The following is a 20,095-nucleotide window of genomic DNA, read 5'->3' as shown; positions in this document are numbered from 1 at the left end:
ATCAAACTACTAGATCTGTTTTACAATTGACATTGTTTATTTAACGTTACATAACATTTGACATTATTTGCACACAGAAAAAGAAACAAATAATTTAGTGGCAAAACAAGTAAAGGCCAGAAATGTTGCATGCTCACCAAAATTGAAAGCTGGATCAAAATGTGACCAGGCTGCAGTGATAGTGTCTACAAAGCAACCTTTTATTTTATTCGTGTTGGTCATTTGCCGAGTTGATGATTGAAGTTGAACAAGTGGTAGTTGTGTGATTATGACGTAAATCGCAAGATGTCGCTTCTGTACTGCACGTCCACCCACGCTTCTATCCCATCATGCTCTCACTTTCAGATTTCCCGCGCCATTTTGTTAGAGCCGCCGCCGGTGTGCTTTTGTCTTTCTCCACTCGGAAAATCTCGGCTTTTCACGAAAAATGGCAGACAAGGAGGGCTGTAAGTACAGTTATGAGGACTTTATTGTCAGAGGAACGTTGTGGACGAAGTGTTTGTGTTCTGTTTGTTGTAGTGGGTGAGAATTTTCGCTGTCAAAATTTCGGAGACTGCACGCACGCATAGGCGCCAGTTTGCATGCACTTGGCTCCATATAATTTTCTTCCCCAGACCAAAAACAACTTCATCCGATTTTTGCTAGTCTTAAACCTTCGTCGCCGCTACATCTAGCTGAGGCTTCTGATTTCTGCCGCACGGAAAACTAGCTGCATTTCCCACCACGTTCACAACCACGCATCATAGCTAATCAAAAATAAATTTGTATACTTTTTTTGTAAGGGGAGGGGGGCACGTGTTATGTTTTGGGAGAAATTTATTTATCCGTTGAGCGTAGATAACTACAGTTTACAGAGATATGCAAGTTTACTGTCAGTTTCTATACTTACGGTGAAACATGTGTTTGGATCGTTCAATACATTTTGTAGCACCAAATATGGAGTTTTGGGCCATGTCAAATTTGCCCCTTCCCTCCAACAACACAGAATATGCAAATTAGCTTGCCCATTTCCATGAAGGCCTGCAATGTCGATTTTCCATAATTCGTAGGGAGTTTTTATTTCATCCACATTTTGCATAATTGACTTCCTGAATTTAGCATAATGTAGTGTTATAGACTGTCCTACTGAATGTAGCGTAAGGCGAGTAGAATTACAAATTAGCAGTGATTTGGTGATTCGTTCACATTGAAGTGCAAATTCATGTATTGTGTGGACTTAATTTCGGGATAGAAGGATGAAAGGATGTTTTCACAGTTGAAACAATTCTGTAGTGATACATTGGAAACGCATATGTTTCGCTCCCTTGACATAGTGTACTCCCTCTTGTCATTATTTTCTAGAAATAACCGTTAGTGTTGTCTGTTCTGTATATTACATATAACACGTCATGTACACCTTGGCATTAACAGACAAGCTACATGAAAATTAGTTTGGATGACCAAAAGACTCTATTAATACATTGCATTGTTAGAAACTGTTACAATTGGCCCCAAACCCGTACCTTCCTCACCCCACCACGACCACCAGTGTTACAACTACATGCTTAAAATGCAGAAGACTTCTTCTCGTGCCCTTTGACCCTTATGTCGACCTAAACCTTCCAACCCTTCACTTACAGCGAGCCGCCGGGCATATTGCCGACCAATGGCTGCTCAGTCGTCAGAGCAAGGTTTGAAGTTTTCATATCATATTTGTATATTTTTGTCATCATTCCACGTGAACCAGGATCCATGAGTGATACTGTTTAAAACTGTTTTTATGAACAAATAACAGATTTTGAAATACTGCATGCTTTCTTTGCTGCTTCTCATATCCTCCTTTCTTGCTGTGTTTTTACTTAACACTTTATTGGCATGTTTTTCTTTCTAAAAACTTGACTGTACTCAAACTTTTTTTGACAAGGCATCCCCAGAAATGTAGGGAAAAGTTTCAATATGTCCTTGGTCTGAAACTAGTAAAAGGGAAAGACTTCAGCCCAAAAGCTTAACATATTTTCGTGTAATAAAAAAAAAAAGATATTTATATCTTTGAGTTTGTTATTCAATAGCTAGCTAGATTTCCAACATGCCAATTATCTGCTTGACTTAGTGCTTACCTGCTCGAGTACTTCTTGCCTCTTAAGCTCTCTTGTTCCTTTGCACTATTGTGTTTGAGTGTGTCTTGTTGTACATGCATATAAACAAACTCACATTCTAGAGTAGCAAATGAGCAAACTTCTGGATTCATCCATTTGTTTTGTTGTCACAAGTTTATTCATTTCTTAAATTTGATTTTACGACTGTTTTTGACCACTACGTGAGCTAATGGTTAGAACGCATTACTTTTGTTGCATTTGTTTGTGTTCAGTTTTCTTGTTTTGCATGATTTGATATATTTTAACAAGCATGGGGTTTTCCAAGATTTCTTTTTGGCCTCCTTTTGATTTCTCGATTATATGACTTTTACTAATGTCTTTGGGGCTGTTGCATAAACTAATGATAAGACTGCATTATTTTTGCTTCATTTGTTTATTTTTAGTCTTATCGTTCTATATGGGCTTCCCTGTTTGTCCCCCTTGTTTTGCATGGTTTATGATATGATTTAGCAAGCATGGGGTTTCCAAGTACAGTCAAACCTGCCCAAGGCCACCACCCGGCGGACCGAGCAAAATCAGTCGCGATGGACAGGTGGTCGCCATGAAGAGGATTCCACTCACATGTTTCCAGGGCGAGGTTTTCAAATACAGTACGTAAATGGATGGAAAATAATGTGAATTTAGACAGCATGACCCCCACCAGGTTCAATTCTCATTGACAGAAAGATCCTACAAAAATTACATTTTCCGTTATCGTTGTAATAATTTTATACCGCTACATCGTGTACAAATTTTCGTCATAATTTTGCGTACAAAACAATGGTTGCCACGATGATCTCGCAGCGCCTTCCCGCATTCACACGTTACATTAATAGTACACACGCACATCATCGAAGTTTAAAGGCCTAAGACAAATCCCTAGAAAACACCTGCTGGTCCCAGCCTTTTTTGGGGCGCCGACCGCTGGATAAAAGGGTCAAAAAGTTTTCGATCTGACAACGAAAGATGAAAGGGAACGGTGTGATTTCGTCGCGCCGCGCCGCCAAGCTCTGTGCGACCGCATCGAAAGGTAAGACAGTGCAGTAGAACGCACAGCGTCCAATAAAGGTTTGTGAGATTCATGGAAATAAAAAGAAAATAAGAATATTAATTTTCATCAATAACTAGAGTATTCGTAAACGTTCATCACAAAAGCATCGTGTTTTAGGAAGGTCAGCGGTACGCCAAATCCGGGCCGCACCATATCCAAGATGGCGTCGGGACCAAGGAACAACATTTCTCGCCCGATGTTTTGCCCGCCGCGAAGTCATTTTTCGGCGGAATTTAGTAAGACACAGACACAGTTTTGTTGAAAATACAAGAAATAGATCGTAATTTCTGTGAAATCTGACTTTTTGACGCCATGCACTACGTATTCGTTTTTAAAATTGAGTTTAAACCGAACTGAGTTTGCGGTAAACTATCAGATTACGATAGGCACAACAACATCACAAACATTTGTCTTTACAATGTTTATAAGGGGAACGTTTTATTAAAACACTTAATGGAGGAATCGATGCTATAACATTGCTATTCCATATATTTTTTTCCTTATTTTTGTCCTTCAAAGCCTTCAAAACATTTCCTTGAAATCCGACAGCAAAATGATCCGATGTCACCACAAGCTTGAAAATTAGGCGGCCGCCATGGGCAGGGACTGTGCTCTGTGCGTTCCCAATTCGTGGCGGTCGCGGTCGCGTTGGACAGGTGGTCGCCTTGGGCAGGCAGCTTAATGCTTGTGCCTATGGGGAAAATTTTCGGGACCGAGAAAAAGCGGTCGCCATGGCCAGGTGGTCGCGTTGAAAAGGTGGTCGCCTAGGCAGGTTTGACTGTATCCCTTTTTTTGGGCCCCTTGTTTTGCATGGTTAAGTATATGATTTAGCAAGCATGGGGTTTCCAAGTATCCCTTTTTTGCCCCCACGAAGCTTTGCTCACTAACCTCAACTGTGTGGTGTTGGGAGCCGAGCATGCTAAGACCCGATATGTTTGACCCCCGACCTCACAAGCTTTCGATGATGCAGTTGAGGAAAGGATTATCAATGAGGAGTACAAGATCTGGAAGAAGAACACGCCCTTCCTGTACGACCTTGTCATGACCCACGCGCTGGAGTGGCCCAGCCTGACTGCCCAGTGGCTGCCTGACGTCACCAGGTATGGTCTCGCTTTCCTGCTTTCTGCTCGACCTTGTGCAAAGGTTGGGTGTGACAAGTCGTTCAGTATAATATAATCATGCGTGCCTGCAAAGCTGGTGTGTTATGCCGAAGGGTGGTTATACCGGCTATATAGATACAGATACAGACCTTTGTTGAAGCATGACAGTTTTTTTGTTATCTAGTAGTGCAGTGCGGTTAGGCTATAGCGCGCCATATCTAGCCAAGCAAACCTGGTCGCCCCTGCTCTTCTTGCTATGTGTGATGGGTTCTTCTACTTGCAGAGGTTTGACACTTAAGGCTAACACCCTTCAAACACAGGCTGTCGGCTTGACGTCACCATCTGAAATGACAAATGCAATCCCTTAAACTAAGATATGTCCAGGCTGGGGTCAAACCCTCACCCACGGATGGATCCACGGAAATTGATCCATATACCAAAAGAGCCTGGCTGCCTTACCGCTTGCGTCAAGGGGGCATTTTTGTACTTAAAAATTCTTGTAGCTTTCATTTTCAAAAAGTAGAGCTTCCAAAAAGCTTTTGTCAGCAACATATTTGAGCAGTTTTCACCACTTAACTGTAGAATGACATGATCAACTTTGTAACAAAACAATCCTGGCATCTGACGTTGTGAACTTTATTTTTTATGACAGACCAGAGGGGAAGGACTACTCTATTCATCGTCTGATCCTGGGAACTCACACGTAAGTTGAATGCAATGATTGACATTTTTGCCCATCCTGAACAGCAAAAACATTTCTAGAAAAAATGACTTGCTTACGATCTATTTGATACTGTTCTTTTGAGCTGTTGTCCTGTTGTTTATGTCATACCTATGCCGTAATAATGTTCAAAATGGGTATTCCAGACCGTGTGATATTTTGGGTTATCACACAAGATTCTACTTGTATCACACTGGCTTCCATACATTCGAACGTGCTTTGTGGGCACCGAGTGTCGAAAATTCAAATATTGAAATTGCTGTTTTTATCAAATTCTGGCGCATTTTGGATTGAAAACTGTTTTTTTTCTGGTGGGTCCTACCCGCGGTCGTGGTGGTACCTCAGGTGATACGGACTACACCGTGTCAGGGCTCTAAACACCACTTGCATGTGCAAGTTTGCCAACGAAAAATTGGAGCCATGCACATGATTTCCAGAAACCCTGCTCTGGTGCAAGTTACCACCAATAGAAATCTATTCCCTTTTACTTGTGTAAACTTTCAATCCAAAATGATTAAGCATTGACTCTTCATTTCAAATGAAGAGTCAGTGCTTCGACACATTACACATTCAGCAAGCAACGTTCTGTATCCCTTCTAAACTTGTATTCAAGTCATTTATATGAGTCTGGGACACATTTAGTGGCGTTGAACCAAGCAATTTAAAAGTCGCCATCTTATAGAATAGGGGCATCATACTTTCTTGAATGTGGCAAAAGTGATTTCTTTTTGGTGCAAGTCATTTTTTTCATCTGCACCAGTGCAAGTTGACAGCAAAATGTATTTCGAGCGCTGTCGTGTTGTGTTATATTTATCATGTTTGACAGTGTGAATTTCCGCAATTTGAGCGTTGGAATTCTGGCGCAAATGTGTGTTTATTCGGGTGGGTATGACATAAGCCCTCAGCCATCAGCTGATGGTACCTTGTGTGATACAGACTACGCCGTGTTGTGTTATATTTATCGTGTTTGACGATGTGAATTTCGAGCGTTGGAATTCTAGCGCATTTTGGATTGAACATTTTGGATTGAAATGTGTGTTTATTTGGGTGGACATAAGCCCTCAGCCATCAGGTGATGGTACCTTGTGTGATACAGACTACGCCGTGTTGTGTTATATTTATCGTGTTTGACAGTGATACAGACTACGCCGTGTTGTGTTATATTTATCGTGTTTGACAGTGATACAGACTACGCCGTGTTGTGTTATATTTATCGTGTTTGACAGTGTGAATTTCCGCAGCTCTGATGAGCAGAACCACCTGGTGATCGCCAGCGTGCAGCTGCCCAACGAGGACGCCCAGTTCGACGCCACGCAGTACGACAGCGAGAAAGGTGGTACGTGTCACGTATCATTGGCACTACATTGTTCTATACACCCAGTGTTCTCACCAGGCCTTTTCAGCATAGCAGGGATCTCTCTAAAGAATGGAACAGTGACGCTCCTCCATTGTGTTGTAATCCCAGCTCCATCCTGTTGATTTTCAAACTTAGGGTATTCGTTCAGATATTTCCCCAGCAAAGCCTGTAATTTTGCTCAAACTTGAGATTTCATTAATTGCAAAGCTGAGGTTGCAGCAAAAGACTTTAATTTGTGTTTGGTAACTTTGGAAAAGGCGAAATGTAACAACTGCCCTCCTCTTGATGGGGCGTGCCAGATCTCCGCCTATGCTGTGAACTTGACCCCTATGCTGTGTTTCAACCAGCATAGGGGTGTTTTTTTCTGGTACGAACCTTGTGACCCTTCATAAATCTTATAAAAAGTTCACATTTAGCTTAAAATTTAGGCTGTGACAGAGGAAAAACTTTACCTCACAAAATTTATCCCTCAAAATGCAGGAAATAGTGTCTCATTGGGTTATGAATTTTAAAATGCCTGACTCCCTACTCTGGTCATGTCTTCGGCACTCTGCGCATGACTTGCACCACGCAAAGTTGGCCTTCTGTACCTGACCCCTGTGCTGTGTTTCAACCAGCATAAAGTTGGCCTTCTGAAGTTCTGTACCTGGCCCCTGTGCTGTGAAAAAAGTCTGGTGAGAACACTGTTTACACCTAGTGAATATCTTATGTTTTCGCAAAATCCTGCCACAGGGTACCCTAAGACGGCCTCAATAAAAAAGTGTTGAATTTGAAAAGATCTACTAAATGCAGCAACAGAAATGCACACCTCAGATATCCAGGTGTTCAAGACATTCTTCAGAAGGTCTTGATAACACTGATTTTTAATGTCGCGGTCTGACTCTTAGGGTACCTGGCTGAATTATAAGAGTTTATATTACAAGAACACACTTTCTAAAGGCATATCTTATACATGATAGAAGAACTTTATTGCACGACAATTGTACATGGTACAAGGTATGGCAAGAATTCGTTAACATAACACAAAGTGGAAGTATAAAATTAGACTTAACATCATAATTACTAATACAATAAGGGCTAGCATACGTTTTTTTACATAAGAGTAAGCATTTTGACATTTTGATGCTTAGTAAGCAACATCTCTTTACTTATGAAATTTCTAAGTACTGTAAATGCAGAAATGTTTGCGGGAATTTAATTTCGCGGTAGGGAGAAAATGGAGTGTTTGTGGTGGTTTTGAGTTCGTGTTTGAAACACTAGTAGCGCTACAGTCACACAATGGAACAGCTTTTCGCAGTGGTTTTAAGTCTGCGGTAAAGGGTTCACCGCGAAAACCACAAACATAAAACCACCGAGAACATTTCTGCATTTGCAGCACTCTTTGAGAACTTATGTATGTTTAGCAAACAGTAACTATAAACAACAACTGTGTCAGGTTAAAAAACATGTCACCACAACATTTTCCACTCATAAATCTATCAATGAAAAGTAGCGTGCGTAGTCCAGTGGTTAGCGATCTTGCCTCTGGAACTAGAAGCCCCGGGTTCGATCCCGGCTGTGTCGCTCACCCGACATGTACGCTACCGTTAAAGATCGCAGTCCTTAGGACGGGACGTTAAGCCGTGGTCCACTGTTCATTGTGCTTGTCGAAAAGAGCTAGGGGAATTTCCCCGGTACAATGAACCTGTAAATACTGTACATATAAGCTTATTCGTTTGTATGTATGTATGTAGTAGACCTTACAAAAGGCGCTGTGCTTTTGTTGTGTCAATAAAGATCTCTATAAGCGTCGGTCTTCTCTGTCACGACCAGTGGAAGATTAGCTCATCTGTTCATTGAGTTCATTTGAGCTAAACTGGTTCGAGATCACTTTCCTTTCACTGCCCTACGTCTGTAACTCCCCATGGGACTCGAACAACCCACAAGCGTCCGTGTAAAGAGATTATGCAGCAGACGTTCGTCGCCTAGATGGGAGAATATGATTATTCGTAGTCAGTAAACAGTGGGATAATTACATTAAATCATGTAGGGTGACGTTAATTACTTTGATACCAGGGACAAAATGCCATCTGGAGATACATATGTATGAACTGCAAGAGTAATGTACAGTAGAGTATGTGTGTTAAGTTTGTGCCTACAAATTTTGAAAACTTTTTTTTTTGCAATGCAGGGGAATAAAAGGGCTTGATTAAAAACAGATAGTTTATTTGCTGGACATTAAGAAGTGTGAAATTTTTTGTTGGTAGTGTAGTCATGTTCATTGTACGATGTTTACGCAGTTTGTTGGCATTCTTTGGACAGTTGTGGATATATTGTACAAAATTTCATTGATTGTTGTTGGAAAATGTTGTCTTAGAGCCTTGTCAACAAACCAGTCTGTTATATTCACTCGCTGAAACTCATACCACAAAAATGATCCTGCTATTATGGAGATAATGTAAAAAAAACACATTTTTTGCTCAGTTTCTACGTCTTGAAATATGTTTCATTTCTCGTTTGCGTTCTATCGTTTTTCAGAGTTTGGCGGGTTTGGGTCGGTCAGCGGGAAGATCGAAATTGAGATCAAGATCAACCACGAGGGAGAGGTGAACCGGGCGCGCTACATGCCGCAGAACCCCTGCGTCATCGCCACCAAGACCCCGTCCAGCGACGTGCTCGTGTTCGACTACACCAAGCACCCCTCCAGACCTGGTAAGGGGTTTAAAGATCTGTATCTGTGTAGCCGGTATCAGTATCAGTATAAACTATATCCGTGTTCAACTACACCAAGCACCCCTCCAGACCGGGTAAGGGGTTTAAAGATCTGTATCTGTGTAGCCGGTATCAGTATCAGTATAAACTATATCCGTGTTCGACTACACCAAGCACCCCTCCAGACCTGGTATGTGGTTTAAAGATCTGTATCTGTGTAGCCGGTATCAGTATCAGTATAAACTATATCCGTGTTCAACTACACCAAGCACCCCTCCAGACCGGGTAAGGGGTTTAAAGATCTGTATCTGTGTAGCCGGTATCAGTATCAGTATAAACTATATCCGTGTTTGACTACACCAAGCACCCCTCCAGACCGGGTAAGGGGTTTAAAGATTTGTATCTGTGTAGCCGGTATCAGTATCAGTATAAACTATATCCGTGTTCGACTACACCAAGCACCCCTCCAGACCTGGTATGTGGTTTAAACATTTGTATCTGTGTAGCCGGTATCAGTATCAGTATAAACTATATCCGTGTTCAACTACACCAAGCACCCCTCAAGACCTGGTATGTGGTTTAAACATTTGTATCTGTGTAGCCAACATAAGCGCCCTTTAGCTAGCACACCAGCTTCTGTATCTGTATAGCAATGTGCTGGTGTTCGACTACACCAAGCACCCCTCCATACCTGGTAAGGGGTTTAAACACTTGTATCTGTGTAGCCGGTATCAGTATCAGTATAAACTATATCCGTGTTCAACTACACCAAGCACCCCTCCAGACCGGGTAAGGGGTTTAAAGATCTGTATCTGTGTAGCCAACATAAGCGCCCCTCGGCTAGCACACCAGCTTCTGTATCTGTATAGCAATGTGCTGGTGTTCGACTACACCAAGCACCCCTCCAGACCTGGTATGTGGTTTAAACATTTGTATCTGTGTAGCCGGTATCAGTATCAGTATAAACTATATCAGTGTTCGACTACACCAAGCACCCCTCCAGACCGGGTAAGAGGTCTAGACATCTGTATCTGTGTAGCCGGTATCAGTATCAGTATAAACTATATCCGTGTTCAACTACACCAAGCACCCCTCCAGACCTGGTATGTGGTTTAAAGATCTGTATCTGTGTAGCCAGTATCAGTATCAGTATAAACTATATCCGTGTTCAACTACACCAAGCACCCCTCAAGACCTGGTATGTGGTTTAAACATCTGTATCTGTGTAGCCGGTATCAGTATCAGTATAAACTATATCCGTGTTCAACTACACCAAGCACCCCTCCAGACCGGGTAAGGGGTTTAAAGATCTGTATCTGTGTAGCCAACATAAGCGCCCCTCGGCTAGCACACCAGCTTCTGTATCTGTATAGCAATGTGCTGGTGGTCGACTACACCAAGCACCCCTCCAGACCTGGTATGTGGTTTAAACATTTGTATCTGTGTAGCCGGTATCAGTATCAGTATAAACTATATCAGTGTTCGACTACACCAAGCACCCCTCCAGACCGGGTAAGAGGTCTAGACATCTGTATCTGTGTAGCCGGTATCAGTATCAGTATACGTAAACTATATCCGTGTTCAACTACACCAAGCACCCCTCCAGACCTGGTATGTGGTTTAAAGATCTGTATCTGTGTAGCCAGTATCAGTATCAGTATAAACTATATCCGTGTTCAACTACACCAAGCACCCCTCAAGACCTGGTATGTGGTTTAAACATCTGTATCTGTGTAGCCGGTATCAGTATCAGTATAAACTATATCCGTGTTCAACTACACCAAGCACCCCTCCAGACCTGGTATGTGGTTTAAACATCTGTATCTGTGTAGCCGGTATCAGTATCAGTATAAACTATATCCGTGTTCAACTACACCAAGCACCCCTCAAGACCTGGTATGTGGTTTAAAGATCTGTATCTGTGTAGCCAACATAAGCGCCCCTCGGCTAGCACACCAGCTTCTGTATCTGTATAGCAATGTGCTGGTGGTCGACTACACCAAGTGCCCCTCCAGACCTGGTTTGAAACGTAGATAGATCAACAAAAAGGCTTTCAAACCACAAGTTAGCTTTTAGAGCTTGAAGAATCCTGTATTCCTTTGTTGTTGTCTGATGCGATTTTGTCTACTGCTACAAAGAGACAATTGACTTGACATACAAAGAAAGAAACCCAGTGTCCTTCCTGAAAATTTTCCACCTCACAAGTTTATGTTTACATGATGATTTTTAAGAAATGTTGAACACAGTTATGTTTACCAGTCTTTGTTGTTTTGTTTGTCCCCAGACCCCAGTGGAGAATGTTGCCCAGACCTCAGGCTCAAGGGACACCAGAAAGAAGGGTAAGAATTTCTGTCTTTCCCAATTTCACAGTATTATGCTAAAACAAGCTGTTAGGGGACCAAACCTACACCACTTTTTCCTAACATCAAAAAAGAAAGAAAACAGAAGGCCATGACTGGCAGACTTCACGTCCTTTATGTATGTTAGAATATAATAGAAATAGACAAACAAATATCTGTATCTATATAGCTGGTACAACCGCCATTAGGCGTAACACACCAGCTTCGCAGGAATGCGGCGCAGCAGCAGCTGGTTGTATTACACCGAACGGTCTGTTACACCTAGTCAGAAAATATACCAAAAAAAACTCTTCACTCCTTCGGCGTAAAGAAGTAAACTTTGAGGACAATGTCTCTCCCTGTATGTTTGTTTGTAATGTATCAGTCCTATCGCATGTTTGTTGTTGTCCGTAGATATGGGCTGTCGTGGAATCCCAACTTGACCGGACACCTCCTCAGCGCTTCTGACGACCACGTAAGTTTCACATCCGTTCCTCTCTGCTTTACTCATCTTTGGAATGGACTATAAGGGATTGAAATGGGGGTGTCACATTTTTGGTCACCCTTTTTATGTATATACAAAAGAAAAGGAAGGCGTAAGATTTGAGTTAAATATAGAGATATTTACAATATAGAGACTGACATGAAAAATGAGTGCCAAAACTTCAAAAGTGTGATATATTGTGATCATAATGTGACACACCCCATGCTACCCACCCCTATAATCCTCTTGGTCCATTCTTGATTACTTTTTTTCCACAAGCCGTGCTGTTTGGATGCCAACAGCACTTTCGATAGGCGGGTAAGTTTTAGTGTTGTAGTTACTAATATGAATTGTAGATATAAGTTGATTTCTTGTAGCATTCCTGGCCATGTTGTGTTGATGATAGTGACAAGACAAATTGATAACATTCGATACTGCTTGGATAAAAATGTATCCTTAGTCATTATTAAGCCAGTGTCATACTGTCAATGACCTGCGACCTCAGCCAGAAGGTCGCCGAATTTCAAAATTGCCCGAGTCAAGCATATTTTTCACTTGAAAATCTACCCTCTTACATTGGACTGAGCCCGGTGACCTGCAAACTTTGGCTGATCCCTGAAAATCTTGTAGTGATCAAGAGAACACCGGCAGTATTGCTGCCGAGAATATCCCATCTAGCTCGCAGACTTGTTAGACGAGTTGTTTTCTTCCTGTGTGACACTTACTTAAGGACTGTTACGGATTTCGTAGTCTTGTCCTGGGCTGTCTCCAACTTGAAATGTCTTCCCGTCCCACTCATTGTTTGTGAGCCCATGAAGTTGATTTCCTTTGTTGACTCCGTCATTTGAAGTTACAAAAATAATTTTCATCAATGTCATGATTCATATCATGAAATTCAGATTTTTTTTCAGTCCCAACAAGTAAATTTCCATCCTTTGACGGCGGGACAGGTCCTGGAGACAGCTCGGGTTTTGTCCTATTGTTGTTGGATTCTGACATGACCAGGTTGTTTTGCTGTGTGTTCCAGACCATCTGTATGTGGGACATTAACCAGTCACCCAAGGAAAACCGATCTCTGGATGCCAAGACCATCTTCACTGGACACACTGCTGTGGTGGAGGTACGGCTTTTTGAATTGATAATTATGTGTTGTAATTAAACTATTTAACATCTGAAATCAGAGTTGTTTCATTTTGGGACGACTTAAACAGGGTACCAATTTGAAACATTTCAACGTGAAACTTTCTCCTTTCAAAAGTGGCTGCCGAATAATTTCTGGCAAAAGCACATTAGCTTGTTTCATCCTCATCCCAGCCATTGATAAGTGAAGCCTGTCACATGCATATGCATCTTACAACATATTTATGACAGAATATTAAGGTCGTTTTGGCAGTCATGGTTGGGTCGTACCAACTTAATCCAGGGAAATAAAAAGTTGTAGTTGATCCTCAATGAAGTTCAGTTCTGTTGCTGTGTTGTTGAAAATTGGACAACATATGCATATATCTTTCCTGTGAGAAATGTTGTACGTTGGGTATTCTGTGGTACTGTAGCTTTGCCAAATATAACGCCATTTTTAACCTTGTTTGTTTCTTCCTCAGGACGTGTCCTGGCACTTACTGCACGAGAGTCTGTTCGGCTCGGTGGCGGACGACCAGAAGCTGATGATGTGAGTACAGATTTCATCACTCGGAGGAAAGCAAGATTCAGTTAACTCTTAACTTAGTAACTTGACAGTTAACTTATGGCACAACAAAAGGATGACTCTGTTTCTACTAAGTTCTAGAGTATGAAAATTTGAGATGTTTTGGCATAACGTTTTTCTCTGATGGTGACATTTTCTTTTGGGACAGTGGGGAAAAAAGTTAATTTTAAGGCCTGATTAAGGGAAGGGGAAGATCACCTCTGTGATGGCAAGGGCTGTGGCATTAAGAATTTCACAAAACCTATGAATATTTCATGGAGGTATGAGATGTTTTATTTCTTGCTTCAGCTGGGACACGCGGTCTAACAACACCAGTAAGCCCAGTCACACCGTGGACGCACACACTGCAGAGGTAAGCAACAGGAGCTTGTTTCCGAAAATGATTTCATCAGGTTGGTAGAATATAGGGTATAGGAGATTCTTTTTACACACGTTTGGGACAGTGTTCTCACCGCAAAAGCGCCACCTACATCGGCTACTTGTGGCGGTGAGAAGCAGTACTCCAGTCAGAAGCTCTGAAGAAGGCGTCTGACAGACACCGAAGGGTTAGCAGGTGAGATTACCTGGTTGTGTTAAAAGAATCTCCTATACCAAACAGGAGCTCATCTTGTGAAGAAGTCTTCACATCCATCTTCAGTGATGTTACTGCCACATTTCCAAACCAATGCTAGGCTGTCTTCTTTCAGTTTATTGGTTTATTTCACCGTTTCATTCAATGTTGCTAGTAAATCAAGATGACTTATTGTAATGTGTATTCATCCAGAAATGAAATCTTGATAACAAAAAGTTTAACAGTGGATCAACTTAAATGTAAAATAACTAAGATTGTAGTTTGCATATCATGTGTAGCATGCCGGGCAGTATTTGTAGTATAGTTTTTATTTATCGTAAAAAACTTATAGTACAAGTCAATAGTACAAGTTAAATGAAACATACTATATCAGGAATGTGACTTGTTTTACGCAGTGTATCTTCTAGCCTTGCTGAAACCCCCGCACTTGTACATTCCAGGTGAACTGCCTGTCCTTCAACCCCTACAGCGAGTTCATTCTAGCCACTGGGTCAGCAGACAAGGTGTGTACCAAAGATGATGTACATCAATGCATGGCGTAATGGTAGGGTGTTAAAGGTCCTGGGTTCAAATCCCCTGACATGCCCTGATGTTGTGCCCTTGGGAAATACACGACTTTACATGACTTTCCTCAGTTCACTCATGTGAAAATGAGTACTGTACCTAGCTTTTTACATCTTTGAATCTGTTCATTTCAGAATCTGATGAGTTTTGTTACCATGACAAAGATAGTTTTATCCTTTGTTGATAAGATACGGAAGAACATAGAAAAAAAGGAGTAGGTAAAAATAGTCCCTGTCTGCCACTTCTTAAGTTTTGTTGCCATGACAAATATGCAGTTCCATACTTAACTTGTTGATAAGATACAAAAGAACAGAGTAGTAGTTTCCTTGACTATGATGTCTGTTTTGAGCTAAGCTGTCCAAAATAAGATAGAAAAGAACATAGAAACAACAGAGTTGTAGTTTTGAGTGAAACTTGTCTTTACTTGCAGACTGTAGCCCTGTGGGATCTGAGAAACCTGAAGCTCAAGCTGCACTCCTTCGAGTCGCACAAAGATGAAATCTTCCAGGTAAAAACTAGTCTCTCTCTCTGCCATATTTCTTCTAAATACAGTGGTAAGTAGTGAATTTTAAAAGTGTGCATCAAAGCAAGCATTCTTGTTGATCTTCAATGACATTTTCTCAAATTCATCTTCTATTGAACCATCCTAAAAAATTTTACACCTCATATAACCATAACAATTCTGAAGTTTGGTTTAAAAGCTGGCAAATCCAGATACTCGTTCAGTCACTGACGAAAGACAGCAGATGCTGTCTGAAACGTCTAAATTTTATCCAGTTGCTTTGAGAAATTGTTACCTTTCCTACATGTTCTCGAAGTTACAGTAGTAATATTTTGGTACTTTTTTTCAACAACAAAATAAAGATCAATTGGGTAACTGTCAAAAGAAGTAATAGTTACTGAAAGTACTTCTTAGTTCTTAGCCCACTTTTTTTATCTGGCAGTGCTGTACTTTGAGTAAAAACAATGAAACTTCTTTTACAAGAGTTTGTCGTTTGTTTGTTTATTTTTATTTCACCAGGGGAGTCATATCGCCAGCTGGCGTTTTTCAATGAGCCCTGGGGGAAAACCCAAAACAAGTTGTTTACATAAAATTTGCAAGAAATAACAACATTATGTGAACTACAAATTGATATAAAACCAGAGTAACTTAGATATTTAAACATAACATGATATTACCAAATGAGTACCTTGACGTCATGTACTTATAACAAAACATAATGGAATGAAATCAGGTATACTATAATATCTGTTGGTTATTTTAGTACATGCTAACTTTCTGTCCTAGGTGCAATGGTCGCCCCATAATGAAACCATCCTGGCATCCAGCGGAACTGACAGACGACTGAACGTGTGGGACCTGAGGTAGGGAGAGTTCATGTGTGATGGGTTCTTTTCAAATTAGGCCACATCAATTTATTTACTTGGTTCTCAGATATTTCAAGGTAAAATTAGCAAGTGTTTACAGCATAATAGCAGAGGGCAGGGAGGAGAACTAAAATATGACTGTATTAACTTCATAAAGCTGATGGCACCATGGCATAAACCTGGTTTTTCAGCTTGTTTTTTTTCAGTTAAGGATATTTTGTTTTAATCCGAGAACCAACAAATCAGATTGGTGTATTTAGTAGTGTATTTGTACTCTTGTGACTATGATGTAAGTGTTGTCGGCCATGTTGGATGGTTAAATCTGGAAGTAGGCAGATAAATTAGAAATTGTATCTGTAATTACAGTCACACAACTATGACATTGTACAATTTGTAGGTCTAACTATTTCAAGCTCAACATGTCAACTGTGATGTTACTTGCAAACACACTACCGTGAATGTTATGATATCCACTCCAAAATGATCCCAAATTTATTATGTTGATAGAACTGGAACTAGAACCTGTGAATATGCTACACATTTAAAAATATTTAGAGTGTTTATATATTTACATAATTACTATACACCCCTGTAATTCTCTTATAAACAAAAACTGTACTTTTTTTCCGGCAGCAAAATTGGAGAGGAGCAGTCAGCTGAGGATGCTGAAGACGGGCCACCAGAGCTGCTGGTCAGTAACTTCACTTTTATATAGTAGTATGTGTGTAGTCCAGGGGTTAGTGACTCTGGATCTGAGAGTTTGAGAGTTGGAATCCCAGCTGTTGTGACTGTCTTGACATGCTACTAAAAGAGTTAAGGTCCTGTTCATTGCACTTGTCGAGAAGAACTAGGGGAATTTCCCAAGTACAGTACACAGCGTCTGTCACGACCAGTGGAAGACCAGAAGCTCTTCGTTGAGATGGATTGAGATCAGTTTCCTCTTTTTCATTGTGAAACTAAAGATAGCTTCCTTTTTTATCTTAACCTTTTTGTAATGTTCATTTCTCCAATGTTTTCCAGTAGTTAGTGGAATTCAGAGTTAACTCACCAAATTGGCCTTAACTGAATACATGTAGATCCTTCGCTAAATCAACAGGGAATTCTTCATTAAACTCAACTTTTTTTTGGATGTAAGGATTTTGTTTTGCTCTTTTGACTGTGATGTTCTTGTACGACATTGTCGTTGATCGGGACCTGACTGCATTCTTTCTCCGCTTTCGCCCACAGTTCATCCACGGCGGGCACACGGCGAAGATCTCGGACTTCTCCTGGAACCCCAACGAACCCTGGGTCATCTGCTCGGTCTCCGAGGACAACATCATGCAAGTCTGGCAGATGGTCAGTTTATTTGTTTTTATTTATTTTATTTTTATTTTATTCATTTTGATTTACCACATTTGTGGAAGGATTGACATAACAGGTGACTATCACCTTTTCAAGATGTCATCCCAGACCGGACTGGACCATCGCACACCGGGGCATGCCCCTACTCTTTTTCGAAAGGTGTGGTGGGTTCTTTAACGTGCGCGGGGTGTGGCTCTCCCCAAACACGGGACCTCCATTTAACGTCCTAACATTCATTCACAAGACATCGAACATACAAAAGGGACCAGACAAAGTAACGATGGAACTTAAGTTATAAACTTATATCCTTGTTGTCACTTCTACAACATGGAAAATGAAATTTTTAACTGGACAATCAACCATTGTCAATCAATTTGCAAGCTGTCCCATTGTCTGGTATGAGGAAAAAACATCCCTTGGTGTCCCCTGCAAAAGGAGAGCATCTACCTTCCTTGTTTCTTAGTGTAGGGCATTCAGAGTGCTAGATAATGATCTTGTTTGTTTCTTTGTTTTTCTCTCTACAGGCAGAAAACATCTACAACGACGAAGACCCGGACACCCCGGCGACGGAACTCGAGGCCACCGCTCAGGCCGCACAGTAACGGGACAGCATAGATTCCTTCGTAACAGTCAGTGTTCTCACCAGGATTTTTTCACAGCATAGGGGTCAGGTACAGAAGGCCAACTTAACGCGGTGCAAGTCACGCGTGGAGTGACCAGAGTAGGGAGTCCGGCATGTTCTCCCGGAAAATTTGTAAATTCATAACCCAATGAGACATTATTTCATGCATTTTGAGGGATAAATTTTGTGAAGTAGAGTTTTTCCTCTGTCACAGCCTCATTCTAAAGCCAAATATGAACTTTTTGTAAGATTTATGAAGGGTCACAAGGTTGGTCCCAGAAAGAAACACCCCTATGCTGGTTGAAACGCAGCATAGGGGTCCAGATCACAGCATAGGGGGTCCAAATCACAGCATAAGGGGCCCCTATGCTGAAAAGGCCTGGCGAGAACACTGAAAGTTATGTAGATTCGGCCATGTTGATTCGATTACTGTAAATGCAGAAATGTTTGTGGTGGTTTTATGTTCACGGTTTTTGCGGCGACCGTTTCACCAACTTAAAACCATACCAAACATTTTTGTCCAATACTGTAGCAGTATGTAACTAAAGCACTGCCGCAAACTTAAAACACCTCGAACAGGCCATTTTCCCCTTAGCACAAAATAAAAAACATGAAAAATTAATGCATTAACAGTATATGGATGACGTCCTCCGGTGTATCAAGTTTCGTCCGTTTCCCAAAAAAAAAGGTTTTCCACGATACATGTCAACCGTACAAAGCTGTAAGCTGAGAAAATTTAAGCCGTAAATTGCATCTGTTTGGGGGTTTCTAGAGGATGTCATGCATATAATCGAATCAACATGGCCTAATACTTCTGATGTAGTCACCCATATTTTGTAACAGTCCATTTTAACCTCCTTTTCCTAAAGAGAAAGTCAGTTGCTGAATTGAGAAGAAAAGACAAGTTTTCTTACTGCTTTAACCAACATATATTGAAAAAAATGTGCACGAAAAAATCTTCACGGATTATTCTTAGCTTACAATATTCAACATGCAGCTTGTCTTGGGTTGTTTTGTGTTTTGCATTTCTGGCACTACAATAATGATATGGAGTATTGGTAAAATTTGTTCATGCCACAGTTTCATGTTAGTGTGTATATATAGATATCGGACAAGCAAAACAATGAAAACATGTCAAACGGTATATCGGAAAAACCCCAAATGGTCCTGTTGTGTATTGTTGTGGTGTATTACAAACCCCATTATGATCCACCATCAAGTAAAACTTACATTTGGCTAAAAAGAATAAAGAAAACTTGGTGGGTTTTTAGCAGAAAAGTGGTCTATTTTCTATCAATTTCTATCGTTTCTATAGTACGACCACTAGACTATAGGACTTGGCTTACATTGCAAAACAATGCAATAACTTACTGTTAAACTTAACTATCATCATCTGATGTATTTGTAACATTAAAAGACCCAAATGCAAGTGTTCTAAAAGCCTGCACTTGACTTTGATGACGTATTTGTTACTCCAGAGGAACATTCCAAGTTGATTGTGTTGAGGGGAGCTTTGAGGAGAATGTGAGAGAAAAGTGCCATGATGATGTCCTTCTGTATTGTATAGACCTCCATTTCTAGTAGTCCCTGTAACTGCAGTGCAAGCAATAAAATATCAGTCTTTGTAACAGCTGTGTGGGTGCGTTTATGAATATAATAATGGTTTATTGGTCAGAAATTACCCGTGCAATGGCAGCCAGTGCTGAATTGCTGCAGGGTTTACAATCATGTAATACAGAACAGATACATATTTGCTCCACACTTGCACCTTGTGGAACTGTCGGAAGGGTCTGGGCGGCTGCCATTCGGCGCCAGTAGGTGACCTCAATACGACCTTCCCCAACCGAAGTCAAGTACCCATTCACACCTGGGTGGATTGAGCAAAGTCGTGTAAGGTGCCTCTCCCAAGGGCACAACATTGGAGCATATCTGGGTTTCGATCCCGGGACCTCTCAGTTTTGGGCGAAACACTCTAACGATTGCGCCACACGATGCCACAAAATCGTAATGTCAGTTTAAGTTAAATGTTCATGCTGTGTAGCCTCCTTTTCTATCTCATTTAGG

General features: G+C 41.1%; 1 protein-coding gene across 6 annotated transcripts; it reads left to right on the top strand.

Annotated features, from left to right (window-relative positions):
- Nucleotides 1-312: 312 nt before the first annotated feature.
- Nucleotides 313-19,659, top strand: LOC136428913 (histone-binding protein RBBP4). Of its 6 annotated transcripts, none has more exons than XM_066418785.1 (18): nt 313-446; nt 1,620-1,670; nt 4,136-4,265; nt 4,918-4,968; nt 6,228-6,322; nt 8,861-9,034; nt 11,319-11,373; nt 11,788-11,848; nt 12,885-12,977; nt 13,459-13,526; nt 13,851-13,914; nt 14,574-14,636; nt 15,128-15,205; nt 15,986-16,062; nt 16,699-16,756; nt 17,293-17,403; nt 17,934-18,038; nt 18,433-19,659. In XM_066418785.1, the coding sequence occupies exons 1-17, from the start codon at nt 428-430 to the stop codon at nt 18,009-18,011; spliced, it is 1,326 nt and encodes a 441-aa protein (XP_066274882.1). In that variant the 5' UTR covers nt 313-427; the 3' UTR covers nt 18,012-18,038; nt 18,433-19,659. The 6 variants fall into 6 exon arrangements, with proteins under 6 accessions (XP_066274882.1, XP_066274865.1, XP_066274874.1 ...); XM_066418768.1 differs by having other exon boundaries at nt 6,213-6,322; XM_066418777.1 differs by having other exon boundaries at nt 4,121-4,265; nt 6,228-6,319.
- The last annotated feature ends 436 nt before the right edge of the window (nt 19,660-20,095 follow it).

The sequence above is a fragment of the Branchiostoma lanceolatum genome, chromosome 1, assembly GCF_035083965.1.
Source record: "Branchiostoma lanceolatum isolate klBraLanc5 chromosome 1, klBraLanc5.hap2, whole genome shotgun sequence".
Taxonomy (NCBI): Eukaryota; Metazoa; Chordata; class Leptocardii; order Amphioxiformes; family Branchiostomatidae; genus Branchiostoma; species Branchiostoma lanceolatum.
This window is presented reverse-complemented; position numbering and strand designations above follow the sequence as displayed.